Source organism: Zalophus californianus, chromosome 14 (assembly GCF_009762305.2).
Source record: "Zalophus californianus isolate mZalCal1 chromosome 14, mZalCal1.pri.v2, whole genome shotgun sequence".
NCBI lineage: Eukaryota > Metazoa > Chordata > Mammalia > Carnivora > Otariidae > Zalophus > Zalophus californianus.
The window spans coordinates 21,355,125-21,373,995 of NC_045608.1; the positions used below are offsets into that span (position 1 = coordinate 21,355,125).

Genomic DNA, 18,871 nt, shown 5'->3' on the forward strand with positions numbered 1-18,871 from the left:
TTAAATATCTAACTTTAGTCCGGTCCATACTACATTTTTCCTAATCTTAAACTTCTAAAGTAAAAATGAGGTACACATGCAGAGTAAAATATGATATACTCCTCAGAGTTATTAGAAATATTCTTGTGAAAAAATGATTTTTTATTTTGATTTGATTTTCATTTACTATCATTTGAAAAAAATGGTATTTTATATTTCACAAGAAATATTCTTGTGAAAAAAATAACTTTTAAAATGTGAACGATCTCAATGGAGCAAATATTTGGGACTCCACATTCAGAGGAATGTTCTAGGATCCAGAGAACTCAAAGGAGCTCCAGCTTGTCTGCCCAGCTCTCCAGAGGCTCACTGGGGCCGAGCTGAGCTTCCTATCTAGCCTTAAACAATACAAATGTTTTCCAACTCTTTGCTCTTCCACCAGGTAAAAAAATAACCCCAAGGCAAATAAAGCCAAAATCCAAATTCAGATCATTCACACATAATTCCAACGCAACCCAAACTTAACATTTCCTAACCTAAAGCAAAACAGGATTCACTCTTTCCTAAACCTAGAGGTAAATACAATTATTTTGCTGATAAATGAGTTGTATGTAGGTTAAAGCATGAAAATTTAAAAGACCAATTGAAAATAAAAGGTACAGACTGTTGGTCACCAAAAGACAAGAACGGTCAGAAGTTTTAAATGAAAACCCTGAGCTAATCGAAGAACCCCAAATTATGACTCATCTCTACAGAATTTAAATTTCATCTGTAAAACAGCAAGCACAAGCTAGTTGCAAAAACGTTTCCAAAATTTTATTTAGTTTGTGTATTCACTGAATTCCTTACATTTCATGTTTCTAACCATAAATGAAACCCCCAAACTCAAATTGTGTTTTTAATTTAACGATGCATATTAGGTTACTCTGAGGTATGCGGACTGGGCCTGAGGGAGAGTAATGTATACTGGAGCCACGCAACAGAACCAAACAAAACGCAGCGTGTTTGACTGGAATGGTGAGCAATCAGGCCACGTTACCCACAAGAACTAGTTTCTTGTATCTGTGACAAACAAATATAAACAAATGTAAAAGACAATTAGAAAACAAAACAAAACAAACCCAAAAGCATTCTGGAAACTCATTTTCTGAAAATGTGGTCCTCTCATAGTTCCATGCTACACGGCAACTCCACACACACTTTTCCGACTTAAAATGCGTTGGGATGAAGATGAAATTGGCATGTGCTACAGTTAATCAGAGTTAATACTTTGGAAGGACACAGCAGTTTCTAGTAGGCTCACACTGCCTTCATATTTTAATTTTTCAATTTTAGGCAATCTGAATGCTCAATTTCAGCTGTTGATTTCATAGTGTAAGTTTCCAACCCAGATTTCACTAAGAAAGTTAAAAATAAATGCACTGCTGGGGCTGTTGCCAGTGCATGCATCAGTAAATATCAACAGAAGATTAGAGAATATATGTGAAGTATGTGTACTGAAATTTCAAACAAAACCCAATTCCTTACTCAGCCATACCATTCCCTCAATTTTGTTTAGATTTTGGTAGCCATTTGGACAGACCTACAGTGGGCATTATATTCTTTGCAAGTCCAACATTTGGTTGTGTTTTATTTGGTTTACGGCAGTTAACTTGAATCCAGCAAATACTTACTAAGCCTCTCCTAGGAGCAAACCTCTGTGCTAGGCAGTGCCCCATTGTAAGTAGGTCAGACACAGAGCCTATGGCTGAAAACTCAGTGTGTACCAGGGGACAAAGGAGATGGGGAAGGAAGACAGTGTGAGCACATAAACCACTACCCTGACATGAGACACATAAGGTACCATGAGAAAGGTCACCAACTAACGACTTCAGTAGGGCTCAGAGGTGGAAGATTCCTGTCTGACTGGGCAAATGGCAAATGTTATATGGAGTAAGCAAATGTGAAATCAAAGTTCAAAAGATTAATCACAGGTTAAACTAGTTTCATGAAAATAAGATACGAAAGCTTCCTTCCTGTGGCAGGACAGTCACATTTCCCATGTCTCCAAACTTAGTGTTTTTGTAGCTCACACCCATTTTACTAATCAGAACTATGACATGTGCTTTGTGCTCGTGTCCAATTCCTTTAGCAGTGACACTATGTAAAACTGACACCACAGGTTCACCCTTCAGATAATACTCATGAAGAAAACAAAGTCCCTGACAGAGTCAGTAAGAACTCTGCAAAGGGGCCCATCCTGTCAAATCACCTCTCGAACTCAAGTAAGGCACTCCACCTGTCCAAGCCTGAATCCTTTGGTGCTGCCTGAGAACAGAGGCATTCAGTATCCAAGATAAGGTTAGAACTAATCATGTATCACTCCTGGGGCGCTCAGCTTCTTGAAGACATGGAACAGCTTTTTTGGTGTCCTCTGTAGGTGTTGGATAATTCATACATACCAAGTGTTACTTATTTTTTACGATGTATTAAAAACCTAGTTTCCAAACCAGATGCTCAACAAACAAAACACCTATGTTTTAAGGTCTGCTTTATTATAGATAATCCACAATGTGGTCTAACCAGAAACTAATTATTAAGCCTCTTTATGCCACCCACTATAGGTTTTTGAAAGTGAGATTATAGGGAGGGAACACGTTTTAAACATCTTCACATCCTTCCTGGGACTCACAGCGATATCTAGATAAAGACAGGAGAGCACCCTCGGTCTCTCTCCTTGGGGGGCTATCAGTGCTCACCAGCCTCTTGAGGACTCTCTGGGCTGTTTTCTTGCCAACCTCTATCTCAAAGGGATTTCCACAACTGAGCTGTAACTTCTCCCTCACCCCCACTTCCATTCTTCCCATCCCTGGCCAATAGGACCTTCAAGTATCTTTACTTCAGGCCACTGACAAGCAAGGCTCCCACCTTCCTTCCATAGATGTGAGGGAGGAGGAGAAAGGAGTCTTGGTAGCAGGGCAGGGAACAAAAATTAGCGTCCCTATACCCCACAAAGATGGCTACCCTCCACTAGCTTCAAGGATCCAGAACAGCCTCTCTGGTAATTCAAAAATGAGTCTAAAGCAGGACTGAGCAGGTAAATAGCATGACATAATGTTATGAAAGCTCCAACTACCAGAGCTTTTGCTCCAGAGTGGAATTAGAACATTAACCGGACATGCCTTTATGGTTAGAAAGAGCACATAATACACATAGAAAGATAACATAAAAATCCCAATTTCTAGATCAGTATCTTTATTTGACCTGATCCCCTGTACCGCAATGTTCAGACACTAAATGAATCTTCCGAGACATGTCAAGCACTCTAAGGGCCAGATACTTTGGCAAAGCCTCCTACAAAGACCTTCACAGGCCTAATTACTAACTATCTCATATATGTAGACACGGAAGCTTAAGTCTTCATGAGGCGTCTGGATTAAATGAAGAAAGAAATGAGGCCTTGCCATAGAATAAAAATGACACCATAATCTTCAAAGATGATGTTTCAATTTGTTAAAATGACAACTCTTCAGTTCAGAGGAGGTAAACTGGAAAGCTAAAGGAATCCACATGTACGTTATTTTTGATACACCATTTGAATAGGCAGTCATACCAATGTCATAATACACACAAAGCCCTCAAAACCAAAATAAACCAAAGCATGTACACACATACACATGTGCATACAGCGCCACAAAGAAATAAACATTTATAAATCACTCTATTAGTATGCACAGAATCACTTAAATATTGAACCCTACATAACAAAATAGAACTCATGTGCTCAGATTTTAAAAATTATCTTTTCAGAGGTAAAATGAATATATAACTAAGGCCCGCATCGTTGGGTCTGTAGTTTTCAAAACACAAAAGGTATGTATCGTACCATACGCAAAAAGGAAAAAAAAAAAAAGTCTGTACTCTTAACTTAACTGGAAAATATGAAAATCTATTCCCTGGCACCCCCATGATCCCCTGCTAGCAAAGACTCCCTAGCCTTTATGTGGCCTCTGCTTTATGGCTGACCTAGGCCAAGCACTCACTAAACACACATAACCACAAGGGGTAAGGAGAGGTGAGTCAAGATGAGTCTGACAACCCCAGATACTGAAACGAGGGAAGCCCTGGATACTAGACAGAGACAAGGAGCATCTGTGTCATAAATACGGTAGCTTATGCATAGATGTAATGCATAGATGTAATCAACCCTAAGACATGATGAGGCTTTTCATTCGCAAAGACCCAAGCTTCCTCTGAGCTGGGAATGTGACATTCATTACTTCATTCAGTCCTGGCAACAACCTTCTGAGGCAGTTACAACGTCCCTCACATTTTAGAGATGTGGAAACCCAGGCCCAGAGCTGGGATTAAGTTACTGAAGTCACAACTTGTGACACATGGGATAAGGGAATGGATTTCACCCACAGACTCTCTGACCATTGGAAATGTACAACTGATACTAACAGGAATTAACAAATTCTGGTAAATACCATGAATACAGACAGCCACAAGTGCCTTGATGCAACAGGGCATAAAAGATGCACTAGTGATTGGGGAGTCACAGGCTTCTGAGTCAGAAACTGCCATGTCTCCGCGCATTACACATCTCTGTGCCGAGCACTGAATCAAGTGCTATGGAAACGGGAGACGTCCTGCTGTTTCTCCTACAACTATTACCTGTGTTTCTCTGACCAAGTTTCTCATCTATATAATGAAGCAGTTGCACTTACCCCACAGGAAGGTCATGAAGATTAAACACAACCTTGCAGAGTGCCTGGCACCAAAGGAGAAGTTTCTTTTCCACTCTCCGGTCTGGTGCAGACAAGCAGTAAATACTGCAATATTTCAGAAGAACACACCAGTGTGGGATACATAAGGAAAAGTCTCAAAGAGATCACAGAGTTTGCACTTAGTGCTGAATACACTTTTGAGTTTGTTCCTGTAAGGGGAGTTTCTCCTAAGGGGCAATGGAATGGGAAGGAAGACTGAAGGGTGAGGGTGGGATGGCACATGGAAGGCCTCTGGAGCACTGTGGAGCTACCAAGCAGCTCTGACACAGGAACATTCTGACATACACTCTGGGGTAAGTGGGTCCAGAACAGGATTTCTTCGTCCTTTCTGCCCTAATTACCATGTATTCCTTGCCTTCTCTCCAACTTCAGAAGTATAGAGATCTGCAACTATCATCCAGTGCTGCCCTCAGTGCCATGAGGAGTACAGTTACTGACAAATGGGGCCTCCTTACAGGAGACGCTGAGAAGATCAAGTCAGTCCACAGTTTTCTATATGCTGAATTAGCAGTTATTTGTCATCCTTCCTACTCTCTTTTTTCCTTCAGAGGAGTAAGCAGATGGTGTAATTACAGCAGGTCCCCTTTATCCATGGGGGATATGTTGCAAGTCCCCCAGTGGAGGCCTGAAACCACGGGCAGTACTGAACCCTATATATACTATGTTTTTTCCTACATGTACATACCTATCTATGATCATGTTTGATTTATAAATTAGGCACAGTGAGACATCAACAACTAATCACAAAACAACAATTACAACAAAATACTGTAATAAAAGTTAGACGAATGTGGTCTTTCTCTCTCTCAAAATATCTCCTTATACTGAGCTCACCCATCTTGTGACAATGTGAGATGATGAAATGCCTACATGGTGAGGTGAAGTGAGGTGGTCAACGCAGGCACTGTGTTCAGTGTCAGGCTACCACTGACCTTCTGACCTCAGAAGGAACAACTAATTCCAGGATGCAGTTGACCACGGATAAATGAAACCTCAGAAAGAGAAACTGCAGGGGGACGGGGGGAGCGGACGACGACACACTACTGGTTATTTCTGGGATCATGGTAATTCAGTGAAATTCAGTTAAGCAGTAACTCCATTTATAAGAGTAGCTACATCCACCATCATTTGGCTAAAGTTAGTAACCAAGAGATAAAGGGGTAGGAAGGGATCACTATCAGCCAGCATCCTCTCCGAGAAATAATAAGCAACTGTCTCACACAAGCGCACACACACACAAACACAATGGGGGAAGAATGCTATAATGCAACCTGAAAAAATGTAAATTTTACATTATTTCTAAAAAATAACCTATTCTAGAATTTTAATTAATCACTGATTGATAATAAAAGACAAAGCAATGTTAAAAGGGTAAATCATAAATAAAAAAGGAGTAAAAATCAAATTCCAAGTTCCTAAAAGGTTGGAAATTAGTCTCAACTTTGTGCTCGATTCCCTGTAAAAGCATCGTTAGCTAGCGTTAGGACTTAATGGAGCAAGACAGCCTTCTAGAAGATAGGGCTGCCTTTGAGGTGGCCACCCATCTACTGCTCCAACACACTTTTTTTGGAAGGTAGGTTAAATCTCAAAGGGAAAAGACTTCTCTGACTCAGTGTTAGTTCTAAAGTCCACAGTTAGAAATCTGCAAAAGGGTGGGGAAATTCTTTAAATCCATTCAATGAAATTTAGATCACACATACTGAATTTGTTCCTTAATTTATAAGTGACATATATCACTTCCTGGGAATTAAAGTTAAAAGTCTCTGGCCATGACCATTCAATTGGGAGAATCTTGAACTGAACTCTACCCAGAGAACAAATGCAAAATTAAGATAATTATGAATCATTTCTTATAGAACAAAGTCAGACTCATTCTTCATTTTAGCTGATGTGCAAGACAGTCTGCAAAACAGTCCAACACCCATGGAGAACCACTCAATGGGTTATTTGTGGTGCTGTTATAGTAATCCTCTATCTGCAAGCAACAACTAGCACGCAGATAACTTTTATCAGTGATCGGTGACTGGCTTCACCATGAAGAGATTGGTTACCAAGTAAAACATGTTGGTGGAACTCTGCTTTGGGCATGTTTAGGTTTTAATGTTCCCCTGCTCCTGTCAAATTAAATGTAATAACTTGCCATCACCACATTAAGCCATCTTTAAGGGTCTGTCATTTAGTGGCTATCTTTAAAATGCATTATATTTCTATAGCAATTTAAATGATTAGCCTAACATTGCTTTTCCTACTCCCATGAATAAAGTAAGGATGTGTTCTTTATTAGAGAACGACTACTTGCCATCAAAATTGTTCTCTGGTGTCCTGGTTTCCAGAACGTAACTATTAAAAGGCCAGGAACATGAGCTCAGGTGAATGCAACTTGTTCAGTTTTTACTAAGACTAAATTTAAACTATAAACCTTCATTTAACATGGACTTTTGTACTGTTTCAAGTCTCAGAAGAGAACATTACAATCCCCAAAGACTAAATCACTTGTCTCTTTTAAGAGTTATCAGAATAGCATTATGCTGAAAGTGACAGTCTGGCTGTGTTCTGTTTGTTAATACAGCACAGACTTGCTGGCCAACTGCAACTGGCTGTAAGTCCTTATCACAAATAAAACTATTTTTGTGTCATTTCTATTTTTCACTTAAACGTCACCAGCTCTTCCAGACTAGGGACCTGTCAAGTGGTTTGTTGCCAAGACTCTGCCTGTCAGAAAGGTCAGCATCCAGTACCTTCCAGTTGGGTCCCAAAGGGCCTCTCTTGGTCTTGACTGACTGGAATAATGCTGGGTCTTCATCAGCTTTGTAGTCCTGCAAAGCAAAACAAAGTCTGAGGCAGAGAAGAAACTCAGAGAAAATTATTTAACCTTGCCAGAACAGCTCTTTGCAGCTACTAAAACACAGGACAGAAACTGATTAGACTTACTGTGCTTTTGTGTAAAAGTAGCAAAATGGTTCATTACCTTGTTTTTGGTTTGGTTCTCTTTGCTTTACACTTTACACTTTAACGTTAAGGCAAGACGACTACGTAATATTTAGTCATAAAAGTCTCGATGAGCAAGCCACTGGTTACTGAACAGCTATCTCCAAGAACAAATATTCCCACATTTTTTTTAACGGTTTCAACATTTTGATACGTATATAGTCATATTCGAGAAATAAAAGGTACTCATCCTAGTCTTGACAATACGCAGAGGTGATGACCGAGAGCGACTACTCTGGCTGGGAACACAGACTGAACTACTGATCCTGCAACACCCCCATCTCTTCCATGGCTGGGTCTGTGCCAGATGCCTCAATGACGAGGCCAGCCTCTCCAAACCCTTGTCCAGAGACCCATAAAATGCAAATCCCCTGGCCTGCTCATGGAAGAGGGACTGCACTCACGGCAACTCCTCGTTGTCACAGAAGGTGAGGGAAGGGTTTACGACTCCGTGATGGGACCACCTCAGTTGTATCATGTCACAGGGGAATGGCCCTAAGACTTAGGTTTTAAGCAAAGTTCTATAGTGTGTGTCAATTCTATTTCCCTAACATCCTCTTCCGTATAGAATGGAGGAAATGAAAGAAGTAAATCTTTTTAAACCTGTCTGCTTTACCAAAGTTCTTTTGTCATTGCACACATATCTACACACAATCCAGCTACAGGAAAAAACTCCCTTTGAAGAGCTAAAGTCCAGATTTAGAAAAATAAATGAATTTTAATGGTACCAGTGAGCAGACATCAGTGGGTGAGTTGAAAATCCTACAAAGGGAAGCCCTTGCCTTCTCGAGTAGAATTTCTGAGCCAGGGGTCCCTCATGGCATTCAAGGAATGACCAGAGACTTTGGGGGAAACGCCCAGACAAGTCAAATATGAAAAATCATTGTTCTAGAGAAAACGGCAAGCACTGAACATACTCTAAAGTAGAAGACAAACTTTCATAAATCAAAGAAAACATGGTGAGAAGCAGCCACTCAGGATTCAGCACTTACTCAGGAAATGCAGATGACATCTCAATAATTACTGACAAAGTTATAGGTAAATTGTGTGAAGAAGGAAAACTGTGAGGTTCAAGTAGAAAACAAAACTTCAGAAAGGCCCCCAATAGCACACCATAATTATTAAACAAGCACACTTAGCTGGCTACACTGGGTCTTAGTGCTTTAAAATACACAGTGTGGTGTAGCCACAGGCATTAGGTCAGTCAGCATTATCCGGGAATGACAACCTTGGATGAGCCGCCTGCAAAGACTTGGAGAACTGGAGTTACTCATGTGTCTGGGCACATCAGCAGTAAGTTCAATTACTGTCAACTAACACAAATTTTTAAATTCCGATTTAGAGCCACACCTTCAAAATTAACTTCACTGCTTAGAAAAGAACCAACTGGGCAGGTGGTCTCAAGACCTGGGTTCACAGTGCAAAATCAGCCATCCTGCTAACGTAAATAATCACGTAGCACCATCAAACATTTTCTCTAGCTCGGAGGCTTGGACCTGAAACCTAGAGACAAGCTCACTTTTCCCCAAAATTGAAAATATTTAACATTCTATCAAATAATCACTTTTGACACCATCTCCCTCCACCAAGGTCTACTTATTCCATAGCCATCACACATAGAAAGCAGCATGCAAGATGCTATGAGGTAGTCCAAGGGCTCTGAGGGTGTAAGGAGAACCAACACACCTACTTGGGTGCTAGCTAGCTCCTAGAAAGTCACAGTTGGGCTGGTAGAAAAAAAGAGAGGCAAACAAAGAAAAGACAATGGAAACCCCAGATAGCATGGGTTAACTGCCAACAGAGAATGGAGAGAACTACACTCAGAATCGAAATCAACCGACATAAGCCAAGGAAATGTATTCTTAAAAGGAGTTTCAACATTACGTTTAACGGTAGAAACACCTTAACTGCTAAGGTGTATGTTAAAAATTTTTATGATTAAATTGTAATTATCTCTACAATGCCCAGAGGCCTGGTGAGTGTTCTATATTTCATCCTGTTTAAAGGGAAAATACTTTTTTTTTTAAACCGTCTCAGGTGTGACCTCACTGTGGGTATGCTGTTCAAAATGTTCTTTTTAATGCAAAATCTGAGATATTATGGAGCCTGGCCTGTGCTGAACAGTAAATATCAATTTCCCAAATCTGAGAGGCTGTCAGACGATGCTCCACCATTTTATGTGCCGTTAAGAAAGAACACACTCAGCCAATAAAGCATGCCACAACTGGAAGACAAACTCTAATTTTGAATGTATTAAAATGTGAGGAAAAGAGGGCAGGGGAACCTTAGAACTGATGAAATGGAGCCTACAGAACTACTGCACGATTATGGCACCAGTGAAGGTGAAAATGAACAGATGGAGCAGGCAGGCTTCATTGACGACACTCCTTCAGGCCCTTCCCAACCCAGCTCCATCCCAGGGTGACAACCTCAGGGCTTCTCAATGCCTATTTGACAGATTAATTAACTGAAGAACATGGAATAACGCTTCCAAACTTCTCCACTCTCTGCCCAACACACTGTTGCAGTCTACTTGCCAGCCTCCATCATTAGTGCCAGTTATTCACTGATACTTTTCTGAACTAAGAGCTCACAGAATTATATAGGAAAACCCAACCTTGAAGACCATCCAAGCTGCCTCTTTCTGCAGATGAGGAAGCCATAGTCCCGACAAGGAAGTGGTATGGCTCTCTTACCCTAGGGCTTCAACTCAAGCCTTCTGAGCCTCCGTCCGCGGCTCACTCTAGCACACCACAGGGCAGGTGGCAGGAGAGCATCCACAACTGCCAGGTAAGCAAAACACATTTCAAAACCACCATGAAGCAGCAGCAGCAGAGGTATCAAAGTAGACCTGCCTATAAGGCAGGAGTGTGTGCATATAAAATACTATACACACATACACAGATCTCCCAAGGTAAGTCTTCCTGGCTTTCTTCTCTTGACTAAAAAGCAGCAAACATTAAAGGTATTATACTGAAAACGTAACAGAACCCAATTATTAACAATAGCACCTTAACCCTGATAGATGAGGATAATGCAGCTTGTCAAAACCTAGGAATTTTTGTTTTTTTATGTTGGTTTGAATACGTAAATGTTTAATCAGTTGAATTAAGTAGCAAGGTATTAAAAAGCAGGAAGCAGGTGTAGTTTTAACAACCTCAGTTTTGTACCTTTATAACAAACATTTAATTTTTTGGAACAGAATCGTCTTTGCTACAATTTTATTGCTGGGTATCTAGTTTGGTCTTTCCGTATTTGAAAACTGGCCGATTTATATCCGTATCACAATGAACAAATATATTCCTTCATGTATGACAGTTTCAGCATACAGAATGCAACCTCAGCTACCAATTATAGCTGCAAATGAGCAATAGTGTGGAATGAGACAGCCTGCTGGCTTTGTTAGTATTCTGTCTCCTTTGGGATCCCATGGGGAAAGGGGAGGCTCTGATGAAGAGAAGCCCTTGGCTCATGGTTTATTGTGCTTGCCACCAGCTGCAGACTTCTCATCTCATTAGTTCTTTTAGAATACTGTGGGTGAAGACAGCTGTAGCCTACTTGAGTCTTCAGCTCCTGGGTATTCTGAAGGCTGAATTTGCTATGCACTTTCTGTAATCCTTGGGAAAAAAAGAAAGCAAATTCACTAGGCCAAGGAAATGTATTTTTTAAAATGAGTTTTAAAATCACTTTTAAAAATAGAAAAATCTTATTGCTAAGGTGCACTGTGTTTAAAATTTTTTATGATCAAATTTTAATTATCTGTATAATGCCCAGAGGCCTGGCCAGGATAAGGGCTTAGTAAAACCATCATTATCAAGTTAGGTGTAATGTCCCTAGACACTGCTCATTCCACCAATACTAGTGCCCGAACAACAAAAAACCACAATGGTATCAGCGTAAGGTAGATTCAGATTAGTGTTAATACAACTCTATTTAATTGAAAACTCTTATTTAAGTAAAAAAGGAGGCAAGTGAAAGTCAAGACACCCTTTGGAGAACAAATAAAATATAATATGGTAAATAAATGGCTTACTGAGCCTCCATGCTGGAGCCACAAAATACATTCATTAAATTCTTATAAATAGCTGTTTTCTGTCACTCGAATACAAAAGTTGTGCTACCTCTTGGGTGTACATCTGTTACTCACTACAGCTCTCAATAGAAACTCTCAACAGAAACCAGATTCATTTTGGAGACAAAGAATATTAGTTTTATGAATCTTTTAGCATAGTGGCTGTCCCCCAAAATGCAAGTACAAAATCTGTGCTGAGCCAACCTAAATGTCCTTGAGCCCAGATTTAACTCATGATTATGAATGGGGAAGTGAGTAGGAGGTGGGGGACTTGGTAGGAGTTTCTTGACAGCTTGTGGAAAAATCGAGATGAGCTCCAGACACCAGAAACTGCTTAAAGAACCATACATGGGTTACCACAGGTGAAGCTAAATGTAAGCTGAGGAAAAGAGTGCCCAAACCACAAGCATTAGCAACCCCTCCACACCTGCTTATAAAAGGGCACCCCCCCCCCCCCCGCATCCCTGCAAAAAGAAACAATTCTACAGGGTAAAAATAAAAACTTGAGAGGTATTAGGATCCTGCAGCATGCTGTAAAATGCTTTTCTTTAGCACAAGATGATTAATTAGGTGTCTATTCAAATAGCTCAAAGATAATCACGAAGTTTAGAATGCACGGGTATTGCTGCTCAACCTAGCAAAGCGTATTTCCTCTAATCACATCCTAAAAGTAAAGACCAGAATGGGTCTTTTGGGTGAAAAGACCAAATTAAATATGAAGATAAGTGACAAACATCGTCTATTAGCACTGCCCTTCATTTTTCAGTGCATACTGTGGCACTTGGAACACAGGAGTCCTGGATCCTATCACCGTTGACCCTAGTACATAACTAATTGGAGCTGACAAAATTCAAGCCAGACTCCAGAGGAGAAGCCCATTAAAAAAAATGTTTGCATTAAATTTTGCAACAGCAAGTAACAAAGGTGTAAAGACAGATAACATTTACGAACTTGTTTAAGAAACTCATTTCAACAGTTATTTTCAAATAAGCAGCTTTCTTTCCTATTTTTAATTACATCTCCCCAAGGACTCCTCACCCTTTCAGGTTCCCACAGAGCACCATTAATACAGTATAAGTAAATCTCATTAATTCAGGTCCTACCACCTTGGAATTCATAATATTTCGGACAGGGGCTGGACTGAAGTTTATCTTTGCGTGATCTATGAAAAAAAGATTTGCTACACAAATTAATAGAGTAACAAGATCTCAGGAGGGCTGTTTAAACAGTTCAGAAGTGTTTTAGAGCAATTCAGAAGCATTCATTTGCATATAATTATTATGCTAATTACAAATCATTCTTATCTATTCATTAAAGCAGATTCCCAAAGGACCACTAATTGTCAATAACTTGTTGGCCTAGTTTCTGTTACTGAATGTACCTCAGAGGAACAAAACTGCATTAAAAAATATTCTCTAATTCAGCCCTCTCATTAATCCTTACCGGCTTCCCACCAATGAATCCTAAAAGGAGAATTTTTAAACAACTGCACTGAGAACAGAAATGCAGTCAAACCTACAGGGCCGAAGAGAACACTTTTTTTGTGATCTTTTTAATCTCCTAGAGACCCTGCATAGAGATCTGGGGTGGGGGTGAGGATGGCGCTGAGCATGGGAAGCAGGCAGAGGCTGTCAACAGAGCTCTATGTTAAAAGGTGGCCACAGCCCAGAACACAGTCTGGCTAGAGCACAGCGAGGTTAGATCACAGTCAGGCTGGGGCACAGTCAGGCTAAGCGTCTCTTCCATTCTTTCTCATCTTATCTCTTAGTCTGAGATGGCCGACACTGTCATGCTTATGAAGACAGACCCCCAAAGCCTCTGGAAGGTTACAATAGAAAAAGAGAAAGAAATCAGAATTCCAGCCCTGAAAAGAAGTTACAACCAAAAGCCTAATGTGACAGGGGCACCTGGCTGGCTCAGATGCTAGAGCATGCGACTCTTGATCTAGGGGTTGTGAGTTCGAGCCCCACGTTGGGTGTGAAGCTTACTTAAAAAAATAAAAATGAAAGTTAAAAAAAAAAAAAGCCTGATATGACAAATCCATCTCCCACAACCCAAAAGGGAAACCAAACAGTTGTGCTCTAGATGAGATGTGGGCAGGTGGGAAAGGGGGTTTCTGGATAGCCCAAGGCTGGTAGGCTACTCCTCAGCCCTGCCCTCAGAGTAGGTGGGCTACGACTGGTTTGGGTAAGCTTGCATTTCATGCACAAATATACAGTATGTTTGTTACTACAACATATTTATTATTATGTTTATATATTTATTAAAGCATTTTAAAATGAAGATATTTTAAACTCTTCACACCAACAAGTTTTAACACGTTAACAAGTCAATTTTGTTAAAGGTGCTTGTTAAACATCACATATTTTAAGATTAAATTGCAAATGCCCAAAATGTAATATGTTCAAGAAAGTCTTAACACAAAATGTATTTATTTCCTTAAATGACAATAGATGATAAACCTACAATATCAAATTCCTTAAACTAAAACAAGGGGGAAAGGGCGCCTGGGTGGCTCAGATGGTTAAACGTCTGCCTTCGGCTCAGGTCATGGTCCCAGGGTCCTGGGATCGAGTCCCGCATCGGGCTCCCTGCTCCTTGGGAGCCTGCTTCTCCCTCTGCTTCTCTCTCTCTCTCTCTCCCTCTGTCTCTCATGAATAAATAAATAAAATCTTTTAAAAAATAAATAAATAAATAAAACAAGGGGGAAAGTCCTAATGAATATTCAGGTGAGCCCTTTCCAGCAAAATGTCCATGTTGGTCTATGAGCTAACCTTCAGACACAACTGCTCCTAAGACCCAGGACTCCAGTCAACCCATAATCACTAATTTAACAAACATTAAGTAGGAAAAAATTACAGAAAAAAATTATGTATTTTTTTTTAACAGCAAGAGCAAAATCCAATAAACAGCATCATTCTTGCTACTATTTTTGGAGAACTTACTTATGTGCCAGGCACACACATTCTCTCAGTTAACCTCACAATGTTGGAACAAAGGCAATACCACCACTTCTGGGGGTGGGGAAATGAAATCCTTTGCCCTTGTGGAGCAGAACCAAGACTCAGACGCTGCTCTGTCAACACCCAGGTCAAACACCATACTTTAACTGCAAATATGATGTGATTTCCATTTTTATCATTTGATAAGACTCAAGTACCTGAAGGGATCTTTACTCCCTCTGCCTGGAGAACTTTCCCTAAGAAAAAGTAACACTGCTTTAAAAAAAAAAAAAAGAAAAGGAAAAAAAGGCGGGGGGGGGCCTTTTATAAGGAATACACTTTAAAAAAACTCGATTTGGAGCCACTTACGCTAATTTCTTTCAGCTGTTCAAAAATGCATTTTCCCCCCCACCCAGAAACTGGAGCAATTCTATTTCACACCTCACCACCTCCACCACCCTACTTTTTTATTTTTAAAATATGGAAGAGATCAAAAATAAACATTAAGTTAATAGGTTCTAGTTGAAAAAGTATTTTGTGCAAAATACACTGGTTCATGCAGATTTTTTAAGATTTATTTGAGAGAGGGCACACAAGCACTCTTAAGATTTAACCAAGCATGAAATAAGGTCATGGGGGTGGGGAGGAGGGAAGAGGGAGAGAGAGAATCTCAAGCCGACTCCAAGTGCTGAGCGAGCCTGATACCGGGCTCGATCACCTGACCCTGAGATCATGACCTGAAACGAAACCAAGAGTCAGACGCTTAACCGACTGAGCCATCCTTCATACATTCAGATTTTTAAGAGAAATTTTAAAAATCCCTAAGATTTAACCGAGCATGAAGTAAGCAATATGTTATTCTCCCACAAGAGGGCACTGCCATCCAACTATGCCTTCAAATACACTAGGACATTCTCTAAATCCATGACTGGATGTAAATCTTTTAGAGTTCCAAAAACTGACCATGTAAGGTAGCAGAATAAAGTGGGAAACATTTTTACATTTCTTTTTAAATAAAAACTATGCTTATGTTTATTTATATCCCCTTTAAGGAGCAGGGGAACCTCTATAACTTACTACAAAAAGGATTTTCGACAGTGGCTTGCTTCACAGCACAGAAAAGGTGAAAGGAGATGAGCATTTGACAAGCGGAAATTTTGTAAGCAAATGCAAAATCACTGGAACCTGAAAACCTATATTTGTTTTTTCTTTTCTCTGAATTCAAGGGGGCTACTATTACAATTAGGAGCTGGGTCAGATGTCTCACCTCTTTATTATGCACACACTTTAATAAAGAGCTTCTGGCACTCTCATACATACATCAGAGATACGTTACAAATTTTTAAGATAGAAACTGAATGCCTAGCTTCATTTATGGCAAAAGGAAGAGGTATTCTACTAGATCAAGTCTGCTCACGCCAAAGAGAACAACTGAAGCAGCATTGGCAACCACAGGCTCTCCTCAGACTCAATGGATCTCAGCCACGGACTTCTAATAAACAAAAGCTCTCTTCAGGGCTAAAGAATTAGGTAGCCACTGCACAGCTCTGAGAAGCAGAAAGCCCTTCTTAGGAAGTAAGCGGCAATAGTTGGAGTGAAAGTAACATCTATAACTGCAGAAGCTTTTTGAAAGCTGTGAAAGATGATGAACTGGTGTTGACCACTATGTTATCATCCATCAAAGATTAATTTGGAAGGTCTGTTAGGTTGACTCCCAAAATGTCATTTATGTGGCTCAAAAGCTGACAAATATTAACAATTTCACAAAGTCTGACCTAATATTTAGTTTTTTCCAGCCAGATTTCATGTTTTTAATTTTAAAGAAAATAATTAATCTTAAAAAGGTTTATTAGAAAGCATATTTTATGATTCTTGCATTTCTTTAAAATTATGAAGTTTTTTCTAAAGGCTGTACAGTAAAGCATATGTTGCCAAGACTATATACTCAAATGTGTAACATCTGGGCACCGTCTCACGGAATGTCTGATCAAAGAAAAAGATATGCCCAAATCCTTCCTAGAGCACCAGAAACAAGCACTGCTGAAGGTGTGACCAAAACTTACATGCCTAGGGGGGTGGGGGGATGGGTTAGCCTGGTGATGGGTATTAAAGAGGGCACGTTCTGCGTGGAGCACTGGGTGTTATGCACAAACAATGAATCATGGAACACTACATCAAAAACTAATGATGTAATGTATGGTGATTAACATAACAATAAAAAATTTAAAAAAAACCTTACATGCCTAAATAAATTAAACTAAGTTTCATCAGCCTTCCAAGGCTGACATTCAAGAAGTCTCTTTTAAAAAGAGCAATAACTAAAAACAATATACACTCATGGTTTAAAACAATTAAAAAGTGTCAGACTGTTCAACACTCAAACAAGGTAATGATGTGTTCAAAGTAAAAATGGCTAAATGCAAGGAAAAGCAGGCCTTTATATATTCATTTACAAAGGCAAATGGGATTTCAGATAATCAGGTGTTGCTTAGCATTATTTCGGCTCTCAACTAAAATGGGGCATTGTTCTGCCTACCAAAACATACCTAAACAAATGGTTCATAAATGAAGAACAAATGGGCAATGCTAGAAAGAAGCAAAAGCACAAACTTTAAAAACCAACTCATTTGCTTTGACATCACAGTCCTTAAAAAAATTACCAAGGGATTTCTACAAATGGCTTAAGTGAGCAGTTTAGAAGAGCCCAACAATTCCATTATTATGTACAATTAAAATGGGCCAGGGCTCTTCTTTTAGTAAAGTACAAAACTCCAAGCTTCCAGGTTCTAGTCAGCCTTCGAACTCTGACTTTGGCTGCAGCCTGGAGCCCAGCACTGGTTTGTATCAGCTGTGAGGGAAAAGAAAGAAAAAAAAAAGAAATGGCCCTTTGGTGCAGGGAACTTAGCACCTCCACGCTACACAAGCAACCAACAACTCCAAGTCACTTAGAAACATTTTAAAGTGTTCCCTGATTAACAATCTTGCAATCCCTTCAGACAGATACAATTATTCCTTTATCCGGAAAAATATTTACCATACCAACACAGAGCAAATAGCAAGTTCCAACAGATGTTTGCTAAGTGAACATATGAGAAAACATATGAGGGGTGTTCTCTGTTAAGTGCCTAGACCAAAAGACACCTTAGGGGCTCCAATCCTTTTATTATTCTATTGCATATATGCAAATTTCAAAATATCCCAGAGTCTAGTGGTTATGGGAGGAGTTGACTAAGGCCACTGCTGCTTTTTCGGGGAACCAGGGGAGATGGAAAGAAGAGCGGGTGGTTGGTTGTTTTAAATAAATTAAGCATGCTCTTAATATACTGTAAAGGAAGGAACATCATATGGTGAGAAGATGCTCTAGGAAGACAAAAATTAGCAGCCCTGCTTTTGAGTCCCCAACTTCCCTTTCCAGCGCTTCTGTGGTTTAGAGAAGTTACAGCATTTCCCCTGGGCTCAAACTACTTAACAGGACAAATAAAGGTTGAGGTGAATGTTTTGGATCCTGGCCTCCAACTGAGATTCCCTCCGCTTTTAAAATCTTCGAAGAGTGTCCACCGTGCAATCTTCACCACTTACAGTGTACTAAAGCATGCCCCAAGTGAGCATGCACAGAAATTGCCCAGAGAGCTGGATGGAGCCCAGAGTGCTGCCTAGAGACTGACCAGGGAGGGAGCTAAAACTCTGCATTTCTGACAAGCTGCCCCTGGGCAGACCTAGCTTGAAAGGAAAGGGCCCCAAGTGTTTTGGCCAGAGTCCTAGCTAAGGCTTTGAAAGGCAAGCTTGAGAGTTAGTCACAACGCTCCCCAGAGGGCCTCAGGAACCCTAAACAGAACCTCTTCACTTCCAAGCAAAGTTCAGAGAATTGGACCTGTGGGCAGATTCAGCCACAACTGGGATTCCCACATGTACAGACCTGCCTTCTAGCCACAGTGGGGGTGTTCTCCAAAGGAAAATAAATGGGGGGGGGGCGGGAAGCCGAGTGGGCTGAACCGAGGAAAGCAATTTCAGGTACTTTGAGGAAGGGTGAGCTTGATCAGCAGCCCACCCCCCCACCTGGGAGTGCCCATGTCCCATGAGGTATCAAGGAGAAGGGTTGTGCTGCCAAGAGGTGGCACAGA

The 18,871-nt window shown here is 40.3% G+C and overlaps 1 protein-coding gene across 6 annotated transcripts in view; it reads right to left on the bottom strand.

Moving 5' to 3' along the window:
* Positions 1-18,871, bottom strand: part of PITPNB (phosphatidylinositol transfer protein beta) — a 62,983-nt gene that overhangs the window by 13,147 nt on the left and 30,965 nt on the right. For all 6 annotated transcript variants that reach the window (XR_004819605.1, XR_004819604.1, XR_004819606.1 and 3 more), the window contains one exon: positions 7,487-7,564. Coding sequence is in view for 3 of the 6 variants with exons in the window: in XM_027575259.2 (XP_027431060.1) it covers positions 7,487-7,564 (78 nt within the window). In the remaining 3 variants the exon portion in view is untranslated. The remainder of the gene's footprint in view (positions 1-7,486; positions 7,565-18,871) is intronic.